We start from the raw sequence: 24156 nt of genomic DNA on the forward strand, positions 1-24156 counted from the left end.
AAAGCGGAGCGGACGAGCCTGAAATCCACTCAGTGCGGCGCAGAAAACTTGTGGAAATGTCTGCTCTGTCTGCTCTTTAGAACAGGAGAGGTTTATAGGTCACTATGATAGGGAGTATGTTTTATTCTCACTATGTCCGAGGTATCTCCTGGATCGTCTTCATCCCGCAACATCCTCGACCTTCTTTGTCCCGTCTACGCTGATTGTTCCCGCCTCTCTTTCCGCTTTTGCTCCCTTCCCCTCGCCATACAGCGTCGCGATCGCCTTCATGGTTGTATTCCCGCCGCTGAACACCGCGCCGACATCCCAGTATGCCTTGTCGGCTCCTCCGTGTTTTTCCCTCGAGACTCTCTGTCTCTCGGCGACCATATGTCTAAAATCGGTGTTGAACAGCACCACCGCCAACGGCACGCAGCCACTCGGCTCCACGACGAGCTTGAGCCGCTCAAACACGAGCCGCATGGTCATCTTGATCTCCTCTTCGCTCACTGCGTAGAGACCCTCCACTTTGGACTTGTCCGCGACGATGGTCCAGTTGAGCACGCCGACGGGGGTGCGGAGACCATCAGCAATGGTCAGCGACTTGACGTGCTCGATTCTTTTGTTCTGGAGGAGCCCCCGACGGCCATCGTCGGCGCCCTGGAAGGACGGCTCGGCGCCGAACACCAAGGTGTCGGGCTGGGAAGAGAAGAACGTGGCCGTGCCGCCTAGAAGCCCGCCACCGCCGATGGGGGTAATGACCGCGTCAAATCGAGCCCCGTCGCCCTCCATCGACTGTTCTCCAGTGCCCGAGAGTTCGCGCAGCTGCTCCTCCATCTCCAACCCGACCGTGCCCTGGCCCAGAATGATGTCGGGGTGATCATAGGGCGGGACCAAGATCGCGCCTTTCTCCTTGATGACGTCTGCGACAACGGCTTCACGCTCGTCCGAGGTGGAGCCGCTGAAGATGACGTTCGGGGTGTACAGACGGGTGCCTGCGATTTTGGATGTGGTGGATATCGAGGGCATGACGATGTAAGCGGGAATGGCGAATGTGGAGGCCGCCAGGGCGAGGGCCTGAGCGTGGTTTCCTTGGGTCCATGTAAGAAGCACTGGCTTGGATGTGGTGTGGTGTTACAAGGGAGTTAGAGCATCTTCTTTTCGCTGACCACCAGACTCACCACTACTGTGCGTGACGACCCCTCTCCTCCTCACCTCGTCAATGCCCAACTCCTCAATCAGCCTCGTCACGGCGTGGAACGCGCCTCTGGCTTTGAACGCCCCGATCTTCTGGAAATTCTCACATTTGAAATACAAGCGAAAGCGGGGCAGAGCATCGCTCGATTGCCCGGCGTCGACATTGTCGTTGACATCTGGTTCGGCAGAATCAAAAGGTGGTGGGTTGTCGGAGAGAAAAGCGGACGGGTCGCGCGATGAGGCAATGGCATTGAGGGATCTACTCGTTACAAGAGGGGTTTTGTGGATGTAGGGTTGGATCTTTGTATAGGCGCCTTTGATGGAGGAGGGTGTTAGAGGCGGGCAGGTTGATGGATCTGCCATGCCTTTCTCAAGGTCGCTTTGCCCTACTGTTCTGTATTTCTGACGCTTACTTGGGCGTGTGCTCAATGCTTGTGCCTCTCAAATGTTGTGTGATACTGGTGTAATAATCGGCATCGAACAACTTTTGGTCCAAGTCTCAGACGCCGAAGAATGGATGAAACGACTAAGCAGACTGATCTAAGAAACTGCGTAAACGAACAGAAAAGGCAGTGGAATGAATCAGTGGAAAAGAAAACTGACGTCGCAACAAATCTTCATTGAAAACCCACGATCCAAAAGCATGAAATTGGTAATCGTGCAGATGTCCGAAGCTCTGCCGAGATCGGACTCCCTCAGCAAGCATTGGGCATTGGGCATTGGAGCATTTAAATCTCCCAAGTGCACAAAGCGGCCGCATTGCTGTCAAGATCCATGTTCACCCATCCAGAGACCTCGCCATTTGATACATTGCTCAACTTTTGATTGCCAAAAAAAAGCCACATAAAAGGGTATCAACACCTGGTGCACCGAGACCCATCACTGGTTTTCAGGTCGAAGGGCCCTGTCATCATCGTTAGCAAGCGGCCTCGTATACATGCGAGAGGGGCAGTGAATTCACGAACCGAACAGCCTTGCCGGCACGCCAGATTTCCAAATCCCGGATATCTTGCATCTCCTTCTCGTATTTTGCTCTATAGTCAGGTGCGCTGTTGAACTCCAAGCTGCGCTTGGTCTCTGTGCCATTCTTCACGCTGTCGTAGAGCTCATTGAAGAGAGGCTTGAGGGTGTCCTTGAACTTGCTCGACCAGTCGATCGCACCGCGACGGGCGGTGGTTGAACAAGCGGCATACATCCAGTCCATGCCATTGGCGCCGATGAGTGGGTACAGGGATTGAGTGGCTTCCTCGACGGTCTCGTTGAATGCCTCGGATGGAGAATGGCCACGTTCGCGCAGGACCTCGTATTGGGCCAGGAACATGCCGTGGATGCCGCCCATCAAGCATCCTCGTTCACCATAAAGATCGGAATAGACTTCTTTCTCAAAGGTGGTCTTGTACAGGTAACCGCTGCCAATGGCGACACCAAGGGCAATGGCCTTCTCTTCAGCCTTTCCAGTCACGTCCTGGTAGACGGCGATGGAGGAGTTGATGCCCCGGCCCTCACGGAACAAGCTTCGAACGGTTCGGCCGGAGCCCTTGGGTGCGACGAGGATGACGTCGATGTCCTTGGGGACGTCCACTTTCGTGAGGTCTTTGAAGACGGGGGAGAAGCCGTGGGAGAAATACAGAGTCTGTTCCGTACCGTCAGCCCCGGCCTCGAAAACAGGCCGCGCTTATCTTACCTTGCCCTTGGTCAACTTTGGTTTGATGGCGGGCCAGGTCTCACTCTGCGCAGCATCACTGAGCAGGTTCATGATGATGGTTCCCCGATCGATAGCCTCGTCCACCTCGAACAGGTTCTTGCCTGGGATCCAGCCGTCTTGTTCCGCCTCTTTCCACGAGGCGCCGTTCTTGCGAACGCCGATGATGACGTTCAAGCCATTGTCTCGGAGGTTAAGACCTTGACCATGGCCTTGCGAGCCATAGCCGATCAGAGCAAGCGTATCGTTCTTGAAGTAGTCCTGGCAGTGTGGTCAGTAGAGGCGGTACGTTTGAGATTGGAGGAGTCAGCATACAAGAAGCTTCTCACGCGGCCAGTCTTCCCGTTCTATAGCAGAATTATCAGCAAAATGTTAACCCCCAGGCGACAAGAGAGTGTGCTGCGCACCATAGACAGTTTCTTTCGTGCCAGCGAAATCGATGGTCTTGATACCGCGCTTTTGCTGCTGGGCAGGAGCTGCGAACGAAGGGCGCTGCGTGGCAGCAACAAGAGGTCTGGTCGCCAACGCCGAAGCGATGGAGCGTTTCTGGACGGTGGGCGTGCTGATTTTCTGCTTGGAGGCAGTGCGCAATGTGCGCGCAAAGGTCTTGGAAGCCATTTCTGTGTGTGTATGTGTGTGTATCTAGGAGGAAAGAGAGAAAAGAGAGGTGCGTGACTACTCGGGAAGCTATAAGAACCTTGGGGGGAAATTTTTTGCTGGGCGGCTCACTTCTCACTTCTTACTCACAACACGGAGCTGCACCAACTGCCCAGTACTGGGTACTGGGTACACTACACTCGATTTGCTTGGCTCCGACAACGGCGAGGCTGTCGGACCATTCGGAGACCTTCTAGCCTCCCCGCCCCGCACCAGCATTTTCACTCCGCAGACTTCGCTCGCACGTGACACACATAGGTACCTCGTAGGGGTCGACGAGATCCAGATGCTCGATGGGTCTTGATGTGTACAATGCGTCTCCACTCTGGGACATTCATTTGGGACATGGAAAGCTCTTCTAATTAATCATGCTACATACCTCCCTCACAATCACCCTCAAGCCTCTCGACCCCCGCCGTGGCTGCGGATTAAAGAAGTCGTGCGCCACATCAATATCGTCTCTGGTGGTCTCGTATAGCTCCAGGTCGAATCTGCGAAACACGGCCGCTAAGGTGAGATAGATCTCTGCCTCGGCGAGATGTCGCCCTAGACACGCCCGGGTGCCCTTGCTGAAGTTTACCAGGTACTTCTCCAGTCTATCTCGGGAGCCAGGGTTCAGCCATCTCTCCGGCTTGAACACTTTGGGCTCCGGAAAGTACTTTGGGTTTTCATGCATGAAGATCGATGTCATGCTCACTGGCGTCCCGGCGGGGATGACATAGTCGTGGTAAATGAGAGCTTCAGTAGGAGAGACTCGTTGCAAACGGTGTGTCACCCCGTAGGACATCCTAAAGCCCTCGTACACCACTGCAGTGAGATAAGGAAGCCTCTCGAGCCGCTGTAACAAAGACAATTTTCCATCAGGCATGGCCTCCCCGAGCTCGGCCTTCAGCTTATCAAGGACATCCAGGTTCGCCAGAACATGATATGCCGTGGTATTCAGGTAGTGGGTGGTTGTGACTTGACCTGCTGCAACAACGGATTGCCCTTCGTCCACGAGGTGCTGAAGTGTCTTCTCTTCCGGAGGCAGCTCGCTTGTGTGGATGAGCTCGTGGAATATCGTGGGGTGACTTTCATTTTTGTTACTCGTGTCTTTGTCCTTCATGATTTCCGCACCCTGCTGAGTTAAGCCCTACAATGGTCTCATTAGCCAGCTGCGCCATCAGAGGAAGCGGATTTGATGCGAACAATCTGAAAGTTGATCAGCCGCATGATGTGTGGATTGATCCGTTCCACGAGCCACAGCGGTACTAACTTCATGACAGGCAGCAGCCAGGGGAATTGCTTGTTGACATGGCTCTGCTCCGAGACTGAATCGACAGCCTCGGGCCACACGGGCGCAAAGTCGGGTTCGTCAAGGCAATTGTAGCAATGTGCAAAGGCATAGTCGGTGATGACGTCCATTGTCAACGCCGCAAAGGCGTAGCGCAGATTGACCGGCTTCTTGGTCTGCTGAAAGCCCGCCAGTCGCGCACAAAGCTTTTCTACGACCGATCTGATCATGGGCTCGAGCTGGACCACTGCCTTCTTCGAGAAGAAAGGATTCAAGGGCGCCCGTCGCATTCGGTGCAAACTGTGCGGCACGCTTCCAAAGTGCGACGACGAATTCCCAAACATGGTTGCGGACCATGCCCATTTGTCGCGCGGCTTCGTTGGGCCGGTATAGACTTCATCATAATATTCTGGGTCGTCCATATGGAGTTCATACGGATTGATCCGCACTATCGGCCCTGGAATATGTGTTTTAGCCAATGTGATAGATCTCCGAGGCTGCGCTTAATACTGACCATATTCGCGATGCAGTTCGCGTATCTTCCATGTATATCTCCCTTCCTTGATGACATCGTAGTAGAATTCATACCACAGTGTCAGAGCAGCGAGCGGCGGTCCAGGGAATTTGGCCAGAGGACTCAGATACAGGCGATAGACAACCAGACAGACAAGATAGACAACCCAAACGCCAAATGCTATGCCCAGAGCTCGCAACGGAATGAGCGACAGCCCGGAAAAGAGAGAAACGTCCGACATGGCGGTATCTGGGTTTCGATCCGAGAAGCTTGGGGGCTCAAGGGGCTCAAGGCTACGGGGAAGAGCCGGCATGGGAGATCCTCACACGGCTGAGCGGGGGAAAGAGTGTCTTTTATCAACAACGAATACAGTGTGAGTGGAGTGGCTTTCCTGCAAACCCATTGCATTCGTGCAGTGGCGCAGACAACGCATGCATGGTGGTGAAGCGTAGCGAACAGACCCTTGAAATGGATGATAGATAGTCAGCCAGGCGCGGCGCAATACTTTCACACAGTGAGGAACGAATATCTAAGGTCATATACTCACCCTGCTCGAACCAACCTTCAGGTTTCCGGTGTGTATAAAACTTCTTGACACCAGCCCGGCCAGTCCGCGATCGAACCGTACAGAGCGTGAACAAGGGTAGAGTCGAAACAAGGCCTGGTCAAAAGTCCATTCCTGAGCGCAATCTTCGATCTCGAATCGGCACCCACGATGCATATCTGTGACTGATAGGCCAGTAGACTCTCGCGGAATCGTTAGCTCTGCTGCAGGTGCCTGCATTAACGCCGGAGCAATGCTCGAAAACACTGCGGCAGTTGAACGCCCCGTGCCCACTATTGCACCCGCCAGTATCGTGAAGTAACGATTTGTTGTCGACCGAGTGTCTTATGTTCGACATCTATGCTAAGTTGGAGTTATCCGCCTGTCACAGACCCTGGCTGCTATCACGATGAACTCGGTGTGGAGTACAAGTACGAGTTAAATCAGGCGGGTTTGGATATGGATTTATAGTCTTATATTTCCGAGTATAGGCGCTTTAGCTAGTGGGTTGGGCGGGGCCGGCAGCTAATCCGGAGTTTGAGCGATGCTCTAATCAGACATCTGCACTCGGCAAGAGGACCTATTGTGCCCCCTCATACATGGCCCTAAGTGCGCCCAGGGCGACCACCCACGCCGCCACAGCAGATGCCGCTGAGATGTCCTTTTGTAGCCCTGCCCATAAAATACCAAATATCAGGCTTTTTCCACCGAATACAGACACCTGAAACCAAAAAATCGATCCAATGGCCCCCCTCCCGCCAGGTAAATGCCTCAATACACTCCATCTTGTCCGGCTGATGTGGCAGTGCCTGAACTCTAAGCCGACGTTCTAGAGACCGACAAAACATATGAAATTTAGGTGCTCTGGGTGATGAGATATTGAGACATCATCTCCCACTAGAGGCTTGACACCCGGTCGTACAAGCATTCTTTTTGACAATGTAGTGGTCGCCGTGTGTAGGGAGAGGTTAGTCATTGAGAACTATATAGACGTCAGCTTAGGATAGCGGCACCACCGGACAATCTTCTGGCACTTACTCTGACAAAATTAGGGCCATAACTCTAAGAACAGACAAAAAGAGATGCCGACTGCCCCTGAGTAAACAGAGCCGGGGATTGTCGAGGAGGTCATCGGGTTTGCTGATGTCGGCCAACAACCTCATCATGATTTGAGCGACCTACTTCACGGTCATCGGCGGAACAGTGCTTGCACTTGCGTCCTTCTCCTTCTCCGTCTCCTCCTCCCCTCTCTTTTCCCCACTGACAGTATCGACAGGCCTCTCTAGTACACTTCCGTCTTTGCTCTCTTCAGGGCTGGCGACTTCTTTCTTTCCCTTGTTCATATGTTTCGGTACGCGCGCAAGCCAGTACAGGAATATGGCGCCAATGACATTAAAGGCGATGTATGGCCACATCAGTCCGAAGTTGCGCCACATGTACTGCGGATGTGAGGAGACGCTGGCCAAGAACGCGTCGGTGGTTGATACCTGGCAGTAACTGCAGTTGCCTGTGCCCGAAGGGTTCTGGAGATATCCACCAAACGAGTCCATGTAAGACCTCATGTACTCTGCACAAGTCTGGCCTGAAGGTGCGGTGAAATGGAGATACTCGTTGGTGGCGCAAGTGACACTGGCATGTGCGACAGCTGTACTGAGCATGCCGTCAATCAAGTACGTGAACGGCGAGACGCGATACATGAAAATCCAGAAACCGGGCAGCGCCTTGGGGCCTACCAGGACACCACAGAAGACCAAGGTAAGTGAGAAGCATAGATTGGCAATATTTCCACCTGTCTCGGCCGTCTCGATGGCCGCGATAACCATGTGTGCGAAAGTCGACGTGAACAACAAGAAGGTCAAGATAAGGAGGAACATCAACGCACCACGCTCGTGGACAGTATCGGTCGGTTCAGCGTTTTTGTACAGGCCAATTGGATAATACCAGGTAAAAAAGACCAGTATGGCACAGAATGCAGACCAAGGAAGTTCGACGATAATATTACTCATCATAAACGCCTGCCATGAGTACGTCTTACTCGGTCGTTCGCGGACTTCATAGAGTGAGCGTTGCGTCACGAACAACGGCATGATTTGCTGCACAAGCTGGCCGAAGATTGTCATCAGCATAAAGATGCCGAACATCTGGTTTTGGAGACCCTGTTGCGTTATTTTGGCGTCGAAGAAGGAGAAGCCGATAAAGAGGCCCTAAGAGAGGAGTCAGCAGGCTGCAGGGACGCCGGTCGGTGATAGAGGCATGCTCACAGAAGCGATACAGAGAGACAATTTGCTGTAGATGTAAGAAGGTGTGCGCCAGTATTGCTCAAAGACTCGTTTTAGGACTTCATAAAGCTGCTGATAAAAGGGCGCAGCGAACTCGCGATAGCTGGCTTTGTCAGCCCGGTTTGAAGTCGCTCGGGCGAGCTGACAGCGTTCAGCCTTCATTTGGGAGAGTTCGGATTGCACCCCTCTGTATTCCGCCGACGTACGCCAGGTGTCGACCCAATCGACCTCTGTATGTGAGCCCGGTGCAGCTCCGATGACCTCCAACATCCACTCGGCGGGATTAGCGTCGGGTGGGCACCGATGGGCGCCGTTGCGTTCAAAGTAGTTGATTAGAGTGCTAGAGGATTCTCCTACAGGACCGAAGTAGACGGTACGTCCACCTTTGGCCAGGAACAGGAGTCGATCAAAACGTTGAAAGAGCATCGCTGATGGTTGGTGGATCGTACAGAGAATAGCTTGTCCGTTTTTCTTCAGCTTCTCGAGGAGATCTAATATAGACCAAGACGTCTGCGAGTCGAGGCCAGAAGTCGGTTCATCTAGGAACAGCAACAATTCCGGTTTGGCTGCCAACTCCACACCGATGGTTAGACGTTTACGTTGTTCCACGTTGAGACCTTCGCCGGGAACCCCGACGACGGCATCGGCGTATTCGGACATTTCGAGAAGTTTGATAACCTCGTTTACGTACGCCAGCTTTTCCCGCCGTGGGATGTGTGCGGGTTGACGGAGGAGTGCGCTAAAGCTCAGGGCTTCTCTAACGGTCGAGGTCTCCAAGTGAAGATCTTGTTGTTGGACGTAGCCGGTCTTGCGCTGGAAAGATTCGTCTCGTTGTCGACCGTCGACCAGCATCTCGCCGCTAATGACTCCCATAGTGACGCGAGTAGCAAGGACATCCAGAAGCGTCGTCTTTCCAGCTCCAGACACACCCATCAAAGCAGTCAAAGTGCCAGGCTTGACCCAACCGTCGACGTGGTCCAAGAGACGTCGCCCACCGTTCAGTGGAATGTCGTAGCAAACATCGCGCCATTGGAAGATTGCAGTTTGCCTCTGAATGACGGTCGACATATCCTTAGAATCTTTATTGTTCTCCGTCGTTACGGTCGATGTTACGCCGCCGGTCTCCGCGTCTTGAGGCTTCATCCTCAACGCAGCTGGTGCCTGACCACGACGGAACACCAGAACTTCGCCCTTGGACTTCTTAGCTTGGACAAATTCAGCCGACACCAAGTAGGTGAAGAACAGGCCAATCATGAAAGCAATCAAGATGCCAAAATTCCTCCATTTGTGAGAAGCATAGTACTTATAACTGCTGTTGATAAAGTCATCCCCATTGACAAATGTTTGACCTGGACGAGACCCGACTGTTGAGCAAACTCGGTTCGAATCGGAATATCCCGGACCCGATGGCACATACACGGCGCAGTCGAAATTGCGTCCAGAGAACTCATTTATCATGAGGGCTTCGAATCCGTAAGCGACAGGGTCAATGTAGTTGATCCAACGTGCCCAGCCGAGCATGTAATTAACCGGGATAGCGAAACCAGTATAGATGACAATGGCCAGAATGAGAATGGCAGCCGGTGCTAGAGCCTGACTTAGGGTTCGAGAGACAGAGGCGATAGTTCGAAATAGCATGCTCATGACTAGAGTCAAGGTGAACGAAATGAGGAGAAAGAAGAAGAATGCTCCAGGTTCCCTCCTCAGGTTGGTCAAGAAATATAGCGTAACGTTGAAGATGATCGTGTTGGTGATCTTGTAAGGCATATCCGTCAACATGGACGCAAAAGCCTCACTTGAAGGATGATATAACGCGTACCGTTGATGTTTCTCGACGATAGGTCGTTGCGCATAAAGAGTGAGGATTTCCAAGGCAGAACTGAATGCGTTTAAAAGGATGGCAAAGAACAGTAGGGCGCCGCGTGAGTAGAAAGAGTTGGTAGTGCCGTCGAGATTGTAAAAGATCGAACCGATGATCAGAGCAAAGACATTGTTGCCGATAATTGAAGTCAATGTGAGACTCGGATCTGCGAACAACCTGCGAAACCCACGCCATAGACAAAGTCTAACCTGTTGACCATAAGACAGAGTATACGGTGACGCCACACGTTGTCGCTTCGCCTGCTGCAATCTTCTGGATTCTTTGAACTTGTGTAAGTCCTCTCCGCCAAGAGGATGTCTCTTATCAAATTCTCCGATATCCTCGAGTAGCTGGGCACGTTCGGGACTATCTTTCCACGCCTTTGCAAATTCATCGGGAGTCCGTGGTGCTTTGTGCTCAAAACCTTCGCGGACAATTCGTTCATCGGAGCTCGTCATAGAAGTCAGGAAGTCTGCTGTAGTCTGACGTTCTGGGCAATGAAAGCCCATGCGAACGAAGTAATCTCTAGCGTCTTCGGTCCTCCCGAAATAGATCTGTCGGCCTTCATAAAGTACAATGACCTTGTCGAAGATGTCGTAGGCAGCCTGGGGGGCCTGGTAGATTGCAACTGCGGCTGTAGCACTGAGAATTTCGGTAGATAAACGCAAGGTTTTGCAGAACTCGATGGCGTTAGCACTATCTAAGCCGCGGGTACTGTTATCCCAGCATTGAAGAGGAGACATGTTCAGGGCAGCCTCAGCGATACTGACACGCTTTCTTTCTCCACCGCTCACACCGCGGATGAAGTCATTACCCACTCGAGTGTTGAAGGTGTGTCGAATACCGAAGGTAGCCATAATGACATCTCGCATGTGGCAAGCGTAGGTGTGTGCCGAGACGTTTCCAGGTCGATTTCTTGGTGCTCTCGCACGAGCGGCAAAGTAAAGGGTATCAGCAACAGACAGTTGAGGGAAATGGACATCTTGTTCGGCGGTATAGATTGCCTCGCCGCGGAAGTGCTTGTGCATCTGCTCGAAAGCGATCCCTTGATAGTTGATATATGAATCCTTATCGACATTGAAACCGTGGGTCTCACCGGCGAGTGTCTTGAGGAAAGTCGAGCAACCCGAACCAGGAGGTCCCAGAACGACGAGCATTTCTCCATGGTTTACGAGTCCGTCGAACCCGCGAAGAATGTCGATTCTGTGTTGCCCCACGCCCATCAACTTGCGAACCAAACCGACGGCTTGAAAAGGGACGTTGCCGACTGTTTTTTGGTAGTCAGTGGCAGACCCGAACCCATGTGCGCTGAGGTTGCGGAATGCTACGCCAGCAGTTCTGGCAAGAAACCGATCGTCTTTTGATTGTAGATTGAACAACGCCTTGATCCAGTCCCGGGTTTGGAAGTTGTCAGAAGTGGGATCCAAGGAAGAACCGGGTGTGGCAGCAAAAGGATTAGCATCCTCGGTCCTTGTGGACGTCCGTGAGAACTGCCGGGCCAGGTATCTGACACGCTCGTCACCCTCATCGTTCTCTGAACTTCTGGATTGATCCCAACTTTCAGCAGGGAGTTTTTGGTCTTCGCTGATAGAGCTAGAGCGACGCTTTTCGCCGGTGCGATGCCTTGGGGATGACGCATCTTCAATATCTGAGGACCGACGGGCATCTTGGGACCTTCTACGCAACGTGATGTGAGAGTGGTCAACCTGCGATTCCCTCCGACAATGTCCTGGAAGCCCAGGACCCTGCCTTCCAGCACTGTTGTCGTAATTGGAAACAAAATTTCCCACAAGAGACATATTGGAGTTGTCGATCCTGGTGAGAGAGGAATGAAGGTGTAGTTGGGCTTGTCCCAGAGGTCTAGGAAGATGAAAAATAATAAGACGACTAGTGATTTGAAGTTGACAATTGAAATAGGACTGAGAAGGCGTAACGGTGGCGGGTTGACTGGTAGGAGGGGACGACCGGATTGCAGGTTCGAGGAGCAGATCTAATGAATGAAAAGGAAAAGAAGCAAAAGTGAAGTTGACATTTGATAGAAAAGGCCCAGCGCTCTACATCTTCATCTGAAGGTGAAGACGGTCTTATATTGACCATTCATGACTCGAATCAAACCAACCTGAGCCCGATTGCGTATCCAGAGCCCTTGATGGGGATCTTGCTAAGCGCTTTCCATGGGCTGATCGCATCCGTCGATGGATCAGGGCGGACCATTTGGGTCTTGGAATCAGGGGGGGGGAGGACACTCGGACGCAGACTGCTGGGCATTCGTAAGACGTTTGAGATGTGCACCGGCTCCGGAAGATCCAGGTGCACAAAGGGGAAATGCCAATCTCAGAGATGAGGCCATGGCGATGTTGGCTTGTAGCAGTCGTGTTGGGGAGAGAAAGCGCTTAAAGGTGGAAACCAGGTTGACTTCGGAGAAATTAGAGTTTGCCGCGAGTCAACAACTGCCATAATAATTGGTCACATCTCTGCAACATGACTCGCTTAGGGTTGTTAGTATCTCCATCCCGCTCCACCTATCGTATCCTCATCCACCCCCTAATTGGACCAGCCTTGTCATCAAGCTCTGCACAATTTGATCTCCCCATTTTTCCTGGTTTATGAACGATGTACCGGTACCCGGAATCGCTACGGAGTAAAGTGCATCCGGCAGTTCATAACTTTATTGACACTTCCATCTAGAGAAAGGTCTCCATACCACGCGTGCCCAACAACAGCTCTATTTGCTACATTTGTTTGTTGTACCACACCCTCGACAAATGGTCAGGAGACCATGAAGCCATTTTAGCTGTTTGAGCGTGTAGGAGAAAAGCCTTACCATGGGGGCGCGCGAGAATTGCTTAGCTGCCTCTTGTAAAATAGAAAAATAAATCAACGAGGACATGGTATCACAATCACATCTTGCGATGTGTCTACATTTTGCTATTTTGGACAGATCATGCAATGTCCTTCGTTCGGCGAGTAAGCATTACGTCGTGCTCTCTGTGTCACATAACTGACTTTTATCGGAAAAATTATATAGGTCCCTACGCTCACCAACCTTTCAATTCCTCGTGGGTCTCGAGCGGACGGCATACAATGTCCATTCGAATTTGGCCGTTCAACTCTCGCCGGTCTTCGCCGCCTTGATCAATGGGAACATGGTCGAGAGCATCGAAAGACGGGCCATCTTGGACGACATCGACGAAGATACGTTTTTGCGCTTCTGCGAATATGCCTACAAAGGGGACTTTTCCGTTCCTCCACCTAAGATTGTCGTCGACCCGAAATTCTCGTCATCGCCACAGTTGAAAAATCCAACCACCGACGAAATTACTTCAAGCCATTCAGCAACCACCCACGCTGATGGGTGTGCCGAAAAATTCTTCGAGAGCAGTAAAGGAGTGAGGCTGAACAGGTTGGCAGAAGACCTCTGCCCACCGTTCAACAACAAGCGCTACAATCCAGGTTGGAAAGATCAGATTTGTCGGCCAGGTTCGTGGTTAAGGAGGCGTAAAAGTCTTCGAAACTCTACCAATCGTACGACAAACATTCTGGCCGAGACTGCGGCTGTCCCAAATCTTCCAGATCGAAACTCAAAGCTAGGGATCGATTGGGCCAAGTTTTGCAACGTCTCCCCCGAATGGGGTGGCCCTGTTTTCTACGCGTACAAAAATTACACGCCCTCGGAAAGCTTTACAGAGACCCTCCTGGCGCAAGCAAAATTGTATGTCTTTTGCGACAGGTACATTGTTGAGCCGCTCAGATCTCTGGTCCTGTACAAAATGCAGCGCACCTTGGCCTCTCTGAACTTGTTTCCGGAGCGAGTTCCAGAGATTTTCCTCCTGATTCAGTACATCTACGAAAATACAAGCGATGGCGACGACCTAAGGACGCTGCTCACTCAATTTGCCGCCTGCATGATAACCGTTCTTATACAACACCCCGACTGGGGCATATTCATTCGTGAGCAGCGCTCTTTCACTTCGGAGCTGTTACAACATCTGAGGAAAAGTGTGGAGACTGTTTGAGGGAGCGGAGTAGCCGCCTTACCACATGACGTTGTATGATCTGCCATAGGGAACGGTCAACCCGAGGCCATGCCTTCGCTTCCTCGCATCGGTACTGAGTAGATAGCTAGAGCAATCGCTCTTCTAATAGATATTAATTAAATATTAGACAAAAGACTCCCGCTTCCGCAATGGCATGACGCCAGCAGGATGACCAAGGGCGATTAATGAACGGACGGACTCCCAACAAATTCAACCCACTATAAGTCCTAAACAGTCCTCCATCGAAGCCGATAAAGGAATACTAGCCACTACCCTGCACCTTTGTGCCCCGAGGGATTCGAGATTCTAGGCGAAGCTCTGATTACTTGTTCGCCATCGCACAGTATTTCCATCTCCCTGTCAAACCGTCCCCTTCGAGACTCCCTTCGTGGCTAGACAGACGACAAGTCACACCGGCGATGTACTACTTCGAGAGTCTGCACGCCTTGTTCTCCGCCATCAGGAAGTCATTTTGGACCATTTCTGCATAAGCTCTTGGTGCTCTTGTTTCCAAGAGTTGTAATTTGGGCGTTCTAGAAACAATTGCCAAGGAAACAACCTCTCTATGGCTCCCAGCAGCTTTTCTGATGCTTCGAATGATTGAAAGTCGTTGAAGCCTGCGAGCAGAGCAGTCCTGGCTACGGTAGTTGTTCTATGCAAACAGTCGACGTTGTCGTACAATTGTTCACACCACGCTGGAAGGCATTAGACGGAACGCTGGCAGCATCGTTTCTAATTCCATCTGTGGCAGTATTATCTTGCTTCTTGTTGATATTCAAAGGATGTGCCATTGCGTCTGATGTTCCTTGCTAAGCTTCCGTACGCTCGACAGTGAGGCGAATAGAAACTGATCCCAGTTTGTCGGAGCAACATAAACTGGAAGTTCCCTAAACGACGAGGCCCAAAAGAAGGAGCCATGATGTAAACGTTCGAAGGAGGACTTTAAGGCAGAAAACATTCCACAGTCCTCTCTTACCATAGGCAATCAGGCCGTGGAGATGGCGGACTCTATGATCAGAACGGGCTCGTTGATTGACAGGCATGCAAATGCAATTGCGCCGACAGACCAGTGGCTGGCTGAGACGCACGTCCATTGGGCGCTCGACAACGAACACGAGGCTGACCACCCCTTCTTCGGTCGTCATGCAGTTGGACACCTCCTGAGGTGAGCTGTCACATAATGATGCAGCAATGTCTTTTGCTGAAAGGAAGAGGTTCTTATAGGTAAGGCTGTAAGGGAGGACTGGATTTTGACGGGCTCAGCTCAAGTTACCTCGAACACAACGGTGGAGGTACCATCCAGATTTCGCATCTTCAAGTTCACCACCGGCCCAGAAACAGCTTACAGTGGCAGCAGGAAATTGCTTCACAAATTGCAGCGCCATAATGTGTGCCGGGTAGAGATAGCCAGTGTCAAAAACTTTTGGTCGTCATCTGGTGTGATGTTTTAGATCGATCCTAGTACTTCTTCACACGCCATATGGAGATGTCATCTGTGGAATTGTTTTTGGCTACTTTCCGGACGCAATATCGATCTCCTCGTGATGTTCGTATAAGGTGTCCTTTTGACGTGGCTGAACATTTGAGAGTCGGACAATCAGCCGATGATCTGGAACGCTTAACATATGTACCATTAAGCCTGGTTTGGATTGCGACAGTGCCCAACAAATGGATATTCTGAAGCCTGATATCTCATCTCCAACGTTGCCAAGTCGGTTGCCGTTGGCCCTATTTCGAGCTCTTGATAAAGGAAAAAGGCTTCATGTTGATTGAGCGGTAAGATAGAACAACTGTCATGGAGACGCGAGAGCAAAAGGCGTGTTAAGCTGCTGTCAGCAGAGTTGCAGAGAGGACCAGTGTATGGCACAATTTTCCTTCACTACCGTTCCTATCATGTGTCAAAGCGTGAGTGGTAAAGATCGCCAGTACGGAAATGAAAAGGCACCACTGTGTATTCGGTATGTTCAGAAAACTCTTCTTTGGTGTGCCTTCAACCTCCTGGCTAACCACTGGAGTACTCCCTCGCCCCTTAGCACCCACGCTAAAAGAGGGTTGAGACTTGTCCCGGCCCGACCCATGTGTTTTCGTAAAAGGCACAGAACTTCGAAGCCCTTTTCCTAGTCGATAAGCCATATTTGGATACCAACCCTTTCTGCGTGAGGAGTTTGTTCTAGTGGAGAGAGCTTGAGCGCCAGGTGCCAGGCGCAGGATATAGGCAACGAGCGAGCGAGCGAGCGAGCAATTAAACAAAGTGAGCTGTTGCGGCATACATAAGCTTGATCCACAATCACCCTGGCGCTTACTCGGACTACTTGTAGCGTACGCCCTTCAGCACCCATGGCCCCACAAACCTGCTTCCTGTGATACACATAAGATGAAGCACCCCCTCAGGATGATGGAGATTCACCACTTCTAGAGTATCTACGCTGAAGTAACCGGCATAATGGCGACGATAGAGAGTGTCTTCACTGACAAGGGCATACCACGTACGTGCATAACGACTTGATAAGGCCTCCAGAATCTTCCGTCAAGGATAAGAATGACAGCTAGCTAACGTCTACCGTCCGCCGCTTTAGCCATTGGGCCATATGTGAGTGTGAACACCGGGCTGCTACATCGCACATACCAGTTTCCAAGGCCAGGGGTTGGCGACGGAAGGGAGGAGAGGACTGCGGCGCACTAAGCTGACTGACACACCTTTCCACCTCATGCAGTCCCAAGCCATCAAAGCCAACGGCTTCGTCTTCGTCTCGGGCCAAATGCCCGCCACATTGGAGGACGGGAAGATCAAGCTGACCGAAGGCACGGTCGGCGACAAGGCTCACGCCGTGTGCCGCAACGCCGCGACCGTCCTTGAAGCCGCGGGATCCAGCCTGGAGAAAGTTGTAAAGGTCACCGTACGTTCAAGCTTGCCCGGTTTCGATGCTCCTTTCTCATAATTGAGACTCTTTGCAAGTCAGTGGAAACTTTATGGAAAAAAGCTAATCGCAAGATAATTCTGTTTTTCTTTTCTCTACCAGGTTTTCTTTGCGAACCTCGATGATTTCGCCGAGTTCAATGAGGTCTATGGGGGATACTTCCCTCAGCGGCCCGCGAGGAGTGCTATCGAGGCGAAGCGATTGCCGGCAGGTGTGACTTTGGAGATGGAGCTGATTGCAGTAGAGTGAATATACATTCACACCGGCTTTTCTCCTGACGCTTGGGGTCGAATGCCTCCAGATGGGCAATTGAGATGAGACGCCAAAACATATTCCACTCCTTGGTGCAGAAACAAGATCCCTCTTCCAATATTGTCCTGACCACTTCACGTCACTCTCAGCAGCCTTTGCTGAGGAGTTGCCCCTGTGAACTTGAAATCGCCCATTTACTACCATCAAGAACCGAGCTGCAGGATTTCCCGATTCTCAATGACCCTCACCGATGGTGGATCGATGCCAGATCTGACCAACGCCTTCGCCAACTGAGTCACAGGGACGACCGGGGCCATGAGCGATGCGATCTTTCCGAGTAAAACACTCCCATCGGGCATGACGCCGCCTGGGCGAAGCACGATCGCCTCAAATAACGTCACGGTTGTCCTCGGCGATATCCAGCAAGCCCCGTTCAGCGGCTTCCTTTGTTTTGGTGTTAATGAACTGTCAAGCTCAAAGATCCAGGAACGGAGCGACGTACCTTCAATTTTCGGGTGTCGGAGAATACCCAGAGTCTCTTGTCCTGACCCCATTCTGCCCCATTGCCACTGCAGAAGACGAAGCGGAATCTCTGTCCCGGTTGTAGACTTGGACATATCCCTTTCACGAAGGCGTGTGCGGCGGTCAAAGTGAAATTAACACCGACCTTCCTCGCAGTCTCGAGATCGGGGAAATCCTCGACCTTGCCTCCTAAACACCTGGGGTATGAGATGAGTCTCACCTCGCATTCATAGGACTCATGTGTAAACCCCGTACCAAACACAGCCTTGTGCTCCCTGCAGTTATTCGATAAGGTCTGCTGGATAGGAATGAAAGTCCGCGTGCAAAATGACTTGTACCTTGGGATGTTGGCTCAGAATTTTGTCAATGTGGCGCCTGGTAAGGACAATGATTGATGAAATTCTTGAGTTCTCAATAGACTGGACAACGACTTCTTTGCCCACGAACCCAGTAGCGCCAGCTATAATGATCTTCATGACCTCAACATAGACAATTCTGACACTTTAATAATCATAGCACTTCCATCTTACTTGATAGACAGACAATGTAGATGTCATACATACTAGCTAGGTGTATTACCTGGGTGTGGATTCTCGTTGGCGATATCAGAGGATGACTTGGCGACAAAGAATGTCAATTCAGGTCTGGGAGGCGTTGTCACTACGAGGCAATTTATTCAAAACCTGTTTGGTCCAAGGAGATGGACGAATATTGTTAAGAAATCCCAGAATTTCATCCCCTGGCGTAGGAGATCAGACCGAACAGGTGGGACTGACGCATTGAACTTTTCAATCACACAGCGGAACATGCAGGCGTCACATTCGCACGGAGAGCTGCAGGTATGGCGGGACTGCGAATTAGCGATGATGCAAAGGTGGTTCCTCAGCAGTGATCAGATCAATCGGGGTGTATGTTGACTGAGGGAACTGGATGAGTGAATTGGGGTCATCATCTCTATCCAAGGTGAGCGCAACCTCATGCGGACTTCCGAGGGGCGAGAAGAGACTCCGACAATCATTTCCGCCCACAAAGGCTCAGCGCAAACTAGTGGACAGGTACCTGGAGGCTTGCGCGGCTCCAACCGTGCAGTGCTCCTTCGAGATGTCTTTGCCTGGCGCTGTCCACTGGCAAACTTGAAATCACATCCGGCTTCATGAGAAGCACTCTGTGCGCAGCAGATCAGCGATATGACTCTCAATAACGCCTCTAGCCTTACCAACACGTTGACCGCAACGCTTGTAAAAAGGCTCGCAATGTATATCCGTTGTCCTTGACTTGTCATTCAATCATTTCAATCATCATGCCTGCCCAACAGATCCCATCGACATCATCGCAACACTCGGTCGTAGGTCTGCCCTTTCACTGATCCGCCCCCCATTGCTGTCCGCGCATTGCGCCGGAACCCTTCTCGGTTGTTTCTGAGATCTTCAGCTGCCTCCTTATTGAGGGGATCAGAAGCATTCGGCTCTAGGAAAAGGAACTGTCCATCGAGTTAGCCACGTATGTTCGACAATACCGAATTTCGTAATTGTATGGTTTACCTGCATGCCGACGATAACAGCATTCAGATTCAATACTGGTTTCCAGTCCTCTCTTAAAATATTCAAGCAGACGTTTCCCTCGAGATCAATGTTTGGATGGTAGATCTTCTGCGTACATTTGACTTTCGGTGGATCATGTGGGAAGTTCTGGTTGATGGAGAAGGTGAACACAAAGCTGCCGCCTTTGTACATCCCTTCATCGGGTTCGATTGTGAGGGTGAAGTTTAGGATGTCATCGGGGTTTGGGAACGTCGTCTTCATGGTCGACCCGAGTGACAACTCACTTAGATCTGAGAGAAAGAGGATTAGAGACGCCAATGTCCGTCCAGAATGGTGGTTCACGTCGTTGTTCACCTTTTTGCACGCGAAGTTGCGCAGCAGTGACCTTCTTCTTTTTCTGTGACACCCCTTGTGCCTGTTCATCCTTTTGCTGCTGTTGCTTCTGCATCTCTTCATCAGTCAACCCGCAACAAGCATCTGGAACCACTCATACCATCGACCATATTTTCATCATCTTGCCGGCGAGTCGTCGTCACCACAGGGCGACCGACCTGTTTTGGGAATATTTGTTTCTAGAGAATTTCCAAGGAGGTGGTGAAGAGCGCGAGAGACGAGAATTTGTCGAAAGAGTCGGGCGAGTACGGTAAATGGGTTTCAGAGGTGACAGAAGGAGCAATGAGGGTAGGGCGCAGCCTGACGGTCGATCGGCAACGGGTTTGCTCTCAGGCAGCGGGAAAATACGAGCACTAGGAGCGAGGGGAGTCCACCAAGAGAATTTACAAGTGGTGTAGATGGTATAGATGGCAATTTATTGAAGATTCACAGAAAGTGAGAGATGAAGACCCGATTTAAACATCGTTGAGTGATACTCGTTCGCAACATCGATTTGGGTGACTCACATGACACAGGTGGCATCCGCGGTCTCGCCTCCTGTCGGAGGACCGCCGAATACAGAGAAGGCAAAACTTTTTACGTGTATTTAATCCTAACTTCAACACCATTTTATGGCGGATTCATTGCTAAACAGACAGGAATTTATGTCTCCGCCAACTTCAGTAGTAAAGGAGATTGATCTCACCCCGTGATAGTACCCAAATATGCTTGGAACTCCCCATGACGCCAACCTTTGATCCAACCGTTACCATCTGGGATACGATCATCTCCTATTGAAACAGCAGAGCAGACCGGTCTTGCCGAGGAACCAACAACATCCGGTGAAGCGAATAACGGAAAGAGCTGCCGTTGCCCACAAGAGCGCTTGGAAAAAGTGAGTGCTTCGACTCGTCGCCCTAGACTTTTCAAGGAGGTTAGCCGGGCCCAGTATTGAGATGCGGAATGATACTTACAGTAAACCCGAAGTTGTCGACACTATCACTAGTAATGATAACCGAAAGCAAGGCATTCGAAAAAATCCACGTTGCCACGAGTCGAGTTCGGAAGTTCTTGTATGAGTCTTCCAAGGTTTTTTCTTCCTTCTCCACCGGTGGCACATACGGTGCCAAAGCGCGTCGGACCGTGGCCTCGAATTGAGAGTCTATATCGGCTTGGGGTCTTTCTACCTCTTCCACCACGGTTGCCTTGCCTTTCTCGTCCTTTTTGGTTTGAGCCGAAGGCAACACGTCCGCTTTGTCCGCACCTTTGGTTCCCCATGAGACATCATGCCAATTGCTAAAAGCATAGATCATGAGGATGTTGATGAAGGATGGCATGAGGAGCAGATACTGGAAGAAGGAGGTGAACATGTGCCAAGGATCCATGTACATGAAGGAGGCCACAAAGTACAATCCGAAGGTAGCAGCCAGTGCGATGATGACAATACCCGGTCCGGTTGAGGCGAAGAAAGATTTGATGAACTCATTGGCGCCCTCATTGGTGACGATGTCAGTGCCGTCCTTCGATGTGAATGCCCGGACCACCAAGTACATGGATAAGACAATCACATAGAGCTGAATGACGGCGAAGACGCAGAATGAGATAACATAAGCGACTTTGGAACCCTTGGGACGATTTCCCAAGGCGAGGATGAATTGCAGAAGAAGGAAAGCCAGGTAAGTGTACTGTAGGACCGTGTTGATGATCGGGGTCGCACTGTTGCCGAACGGGAAAGCATGGTTGTTGTTGTTGCTGCTGGGCTGACCGACTAGATCCATGAGAATTTTGGTGGTCAGCCAGAATGCCGCGAGTGAAAACCAGGAAAGGACAACCGAGGCGATGTTGTATAACATTTGGATGTGAAAGAAGATCATTCGGATGATGTTGTGGCCGGATTTGTACATGCGGGAGAAGTGCATGAGGGAATAGATGGAGGCGGCAAAGGACCCGTTGAGCCAACGTCGACGTTGACCAATAAATTCCGCGGCACCTTCGGGCACATCGGTTTCGGCTTTCGAGGCCTTGACGTAGGTAAGGTGCCATTTTGAGCCTGCTTTCGCGACCAACTCAAAACACAAGATACGATCCTCGGCCAAGAACATGTTCTTCTTGAAAATGTTCATTCCTTCGATACCCTTCTTACCAAGTCGTTTCGAAAGGGTGTGATCACCATGGAAATACTGCTCCAGAGGACGACCCATGATCGCGCGGAAGCGGTACGCTGAGAAAGCACCGGGCAACACACTGACATAGCCGAAGGAGCTCTCCAACGGCTTATCCAGGATGTTACTGATCTTGTACTCGAAGTTTTGCGCGGCGACCAGGGGATTCAGGAGCTTCCGGCCGAAGACTCCTCCGCGACCCAACATGGCATGAATCTCACCGCAAGCGCCTCCGAGGTCCTTGTCATTGTAGAAAGCTTCCCACAGAGCCATGATAGCCTTTGAACCGGGCTTTGTGCCGGCATCGAGGAGAATGCAAATCTCGGGGTTCAGGATGCGACCAAATGCGTTGAACAGCCATCGGTGGGAGTTAATCTTCTTGCTGTTCTTTTGCTTCAGGCAGAACATCATCTGCACTGGAGGGAGTGAGGTGGGGTCATTGTCGTTGGGTCGAATTAGCTGCTGATTCGCCGTCACCGAGAGCTGGGTAGTGTATTCGAAGATATGAACCACGGTCTCCTTGCCATCAACGTCCTTCTTCATGACCCCGTCTTGGTACACACCGACAGTGGCAAGAACGTCCAACGTATTCTTGTCACAAGGATCGATTCCGTCGAAAACAAGACACACGACAATCTTCTGCCAGGCAGGTCCGCCCTTGTTCCAGAACTCGGATTTCTTCAAGTTGACAATGTCACGGATATTCTGCATCACGCCGTGTAATGTGCGGGCAGTCAAGACCTTGTCCTCGTTGTAGGCCGTAATGGCGATGAGAAGCTCAGTGTGACGGTTGTACATGGCGGGGCGCAGGTTGTAGCCATTTTTCAGGGTGAAATCATCGGGGTCACAGGTCGCGGCCGTGTAGCGCATGTGGGTGAACTCCTCGCTGCCCCCTTCCAGGTCGGTCCGGTATTTGGCCTGAATGGCATTTTGGATGGCACTGGGCACTGGATAGTCAATACTCAGGACACTGTTGACCACCTTGACTTTTCTGGTGGCGTAGCGTTTGACTGAGCCGAAACCGGGAGCCTGTCTTTGTTGCCATGCTTCGGTCGAGGCACTTCTCTCGGTTGGGTCAGGATACCCAGGAGTCGGGAACCCGGCCTGCGTGTTGCTCAAACCGTAGCCCCCATCACGCCCATAGGCCTGAGTGTGTTGAGGGTTGTACCCTGTAACCGGGACTTTTGATTTGTCTCCGCCTTCGTACGTCTCGTTCAGAGTATAGATCGACTCTTGTCCTGGGGTCAATGGGCGAGAATGGGGGTCGTCAAACTGGGGTTGATAGGCGGCGTTCTGGTGCAGTAAGGAATGCTCTGCTTCGTCGTCTGAATGCTGTTCCGTTCGCCTGTAAGCCTATACAAGGTTAGTCCGACTTGTCTCGTAGCGCTGAGGTCTGGAAACACGTACATTTGTGGGCGGTATGTCATTGAGTGGGTGGCCGTTGTCATAACCGCCAGGATATTGGTTTGCCATGGCGCTGAAGCTAAAGCGTGGCTCGATTGGAAAGGTGGTGTTGTGTTAGGAAAGGCGGTTCGAGCGCTGAGACCCGACACCACCAGCGATATTTTGGTGACCCAGTGAGCAACGAGTGATGGGAGATAAGTCACCGGTTAAGAGAGACGATGGACGTGTGTACGACTGACAGCCGCCAGGGCTGATCAGAGGGAAGATAATTGCTGATGGATAGTGCGCTGATGGCTGATGCGGGCTGTCAGAGGGAGGACGAAAGGTGAATTACTAGGTGATATGGAGGACTAAATGCGGAGACAAAAGGGAAAATGAATGTAAGTTGGAGATCTCAAAGGAGAGAACAAAGGGTCAGGACCAAGAGGTGTCGACTGTGATCGGATTAGGACGTTTACAAAATGTTCATGGAGAAATAACCAGCAAGATGGAGGGACAAAGAGGTGTGTTTCAGTTTTCTTGGTTTTCTGATCAGTTGCACCCGCCCGCACAGCCTGCTGAAAAGCAGCTCAGCCCTTTTTTTTTGGCCAGGGTTAAACGGTCTAAAAGGTCCCCTGAGCTGAAAGAGGCGAATCGGGCTGCGGACGCAGGGAAATGGGAACAAGGCGCTGACGACAGGCATGGCACTAAGGACTGGGGGTGCTGGTGCTACCTACTGTTGGCGACATTGGTGGGTTGTCACCGAGCCCAGAAGGCCAGTCTCAGGCGCAGAGTGCTCGCCTAACTGGCTGCTGCGCACGCACTAAGCACATTGCTTGGGTTTTCTGGGCTAACGAATCCCTGACACTTGCCCAGTGACGAAGACTTTCAGCCGCACCGCAACGAGTTTCCTGCTGCTTACCTGGGTATGCCCTTGGATAGAATGTGTCTCTCTGTACATAG

The 24156-nt window shown here is 51.5% G+C and overlaps 9 protein-coding genes across 9 annotated transcripts; 2 read left to right on the top strand and 7 right to left on the bottom strand.

The window, feature by feature from the left end:
* Positions 1–159: 159 nt before the first annotated feature.
* Positions 160–1539, bottom strand: A1O5_03347 (threonine dehydratase; the record flags this gene model as incomplete). The annotated part of the gene is made up of 2 exons (XM_007743958.1): positions 160–1070; positions 1161–1539. 2 exons carry the CDS (start codon positions 1537–1539, stop codon positions 160–162), a joined length of 1290 nt encoding a protein of 429 aa, XP_007742148.1.
* Positions 1540–2092: 553 nt separating this feature from the next.
* Positions 2093–3496, bottom strand: A1O5_03348 (ketol-acid reductoisomerase, mitochondrial; the record flags this gene model as incomplete). Its single annotated transcript, XM_007743959.1, has 4 exons — positions 2093–2809; positions 2861–3139; positions 3194–3225; positions 3286–3496. 4 exons carry the CDS (start codon positions 3494–3496, stop codon positions 2093–2095), a joined length of 1239 nt encoding a protein of 412 aa, XP_007742149.1.
* Positions 3497–3893: 397 nt separating this feature from the next.
* Positions 3894–5563, bottom strand: A1O5_03349 (uncharacterized protein; the record flags this gene model as incomplete). Its single annotated transcript, XM_007743960.1, has 3 exons — positions 3894–4667; positions 4724–5265; positions 5323–5563. The coding sequence occupies 3 exons, from the start codon at positions 5561–5563 to the stop codon at positions 3894–3896; spliced, it is 1557 nt and encodes a 518-aa protein (XP_007742150.1).
* A 1481-nt stretch (positions 5564–7044) lies between these two features.
* A1O5_03350 (ATPase) lies at positions 7045–11805 on the bottom strand (the record flags this gene model as incomplete). Its single annotated transcript, XM_007743961.1, has 2 exons — positions 7045–8070; positions 8128–11805. The coding sequence occupies 2 exons, from the start codon at positions 11803–11805 to the stop codon at positions 7045–7047; spliced, it is 4704 nt and encodes a 1567-aa protein (XP_007742151.1).
* A 1145-nt stretch (positions 11806–12950) lies between these two features.
* A1O5_03351 (uncharacterized protein) lies at positions 12951–14022 on the top strand (the record flags this gene model as incomplete). The annotated part of the gene is made up of 2 exons (XM_007743962.1): positions 12951–12973; positions 13035–14022. The coding sequence occupies 2 exons, from the start codon at positions 12951–12953 to the stop codon at positions 14020–14022; spliced, it is 1011 nt and encodes a 336-aa protein (XP_007742152.1).
* A 2729-nt stretch (positions 14023–16751) lies between these two features.
* A1O5_03352 (endoribonuclease L-PSP) lies at positions 16752–17210 on the top strand (the record flags this gene model as incomplete). Its single annotated transcript, XM_007743963.1, has 2 exons — positions 16752–16940; positions 17064–17210. 2 exons carry the CDS (start codon positions 16752–16754, stop codon positions 17208–17210), a joined length of 336 nt encoding a protein of 111 aa, XP_007742153.1.
* Positions 17211–17600: 390 nt separating this feature from the next.
* On the bottom strand, positions 17601–18211 carry A1O5_03353 (uncharacterized protein; the record flags this gene model as incomplete). The annotated part of the gene is made up of 4 exons (XM_007743964.1): positions 17601–17657; positions 17716–17932; positions 17991–18010; positions 18074–18211. 4 exons carry the CDS (start codon positions 18209–18211, stop codon positions 17601–17603), a joined length of 432 nt encoding a protein of 143 aa, XP_007742154.1.
* An 851-nt stretch (positions 18212–19062) lies between these two features.
* A1O5_03354 (NEDD8-conjugating enzyme UBC12) lies at positions 19063–19537 on the bottom strand (the record flags this gene model as incomplete). The annotated part of the gene is made up of 2 exons (XM_007743965.1): positions 19063–19215; positions 19277–19537. The coding sequence occupies 2 exons, from the start codon at positions 19535–19537 to the stop codon at positions 19063–19065; spliced, it is 414 nt and encodes a 137-aa protein (XP_007742155.1).
* A 1046-nt stretch (positions 19538–20583) lies between these two features.
* Positions 20584–23283, bottom strand: A1O5_03355 (chitin synthase 3; the record flags this gene model as incomplete). Its single annotated transcript, XM_007743966.1, has 2 exons — positions 20584–23163; positions 23218–23283. The coding sequence occupies 2 exons, from the start codon at positions 23281–23283 to the stop codon at positions 20584–20586; spliced, it is 2646 nt and encodes an 881-aa protein (XP_007742156.1).
* Between the last annotated feature and the right edge of the window lie 873 nt (positions 23284–24156).

Source organism: Cladophialophora psammophila, assembly GCF_000585535.1.
Source record: "Cladophialophora psammophila CBS 110553 chromosome Unknown aczJe-supercont1.4, whole genome shotgun sequence".
NCBI lineage: Eukaryota > Fungi > Ascomycota > Eurotiomycetes > Chaetothyriales > Herpotrichiellaceae > Cladophialophora > Cladophialophora psammophila.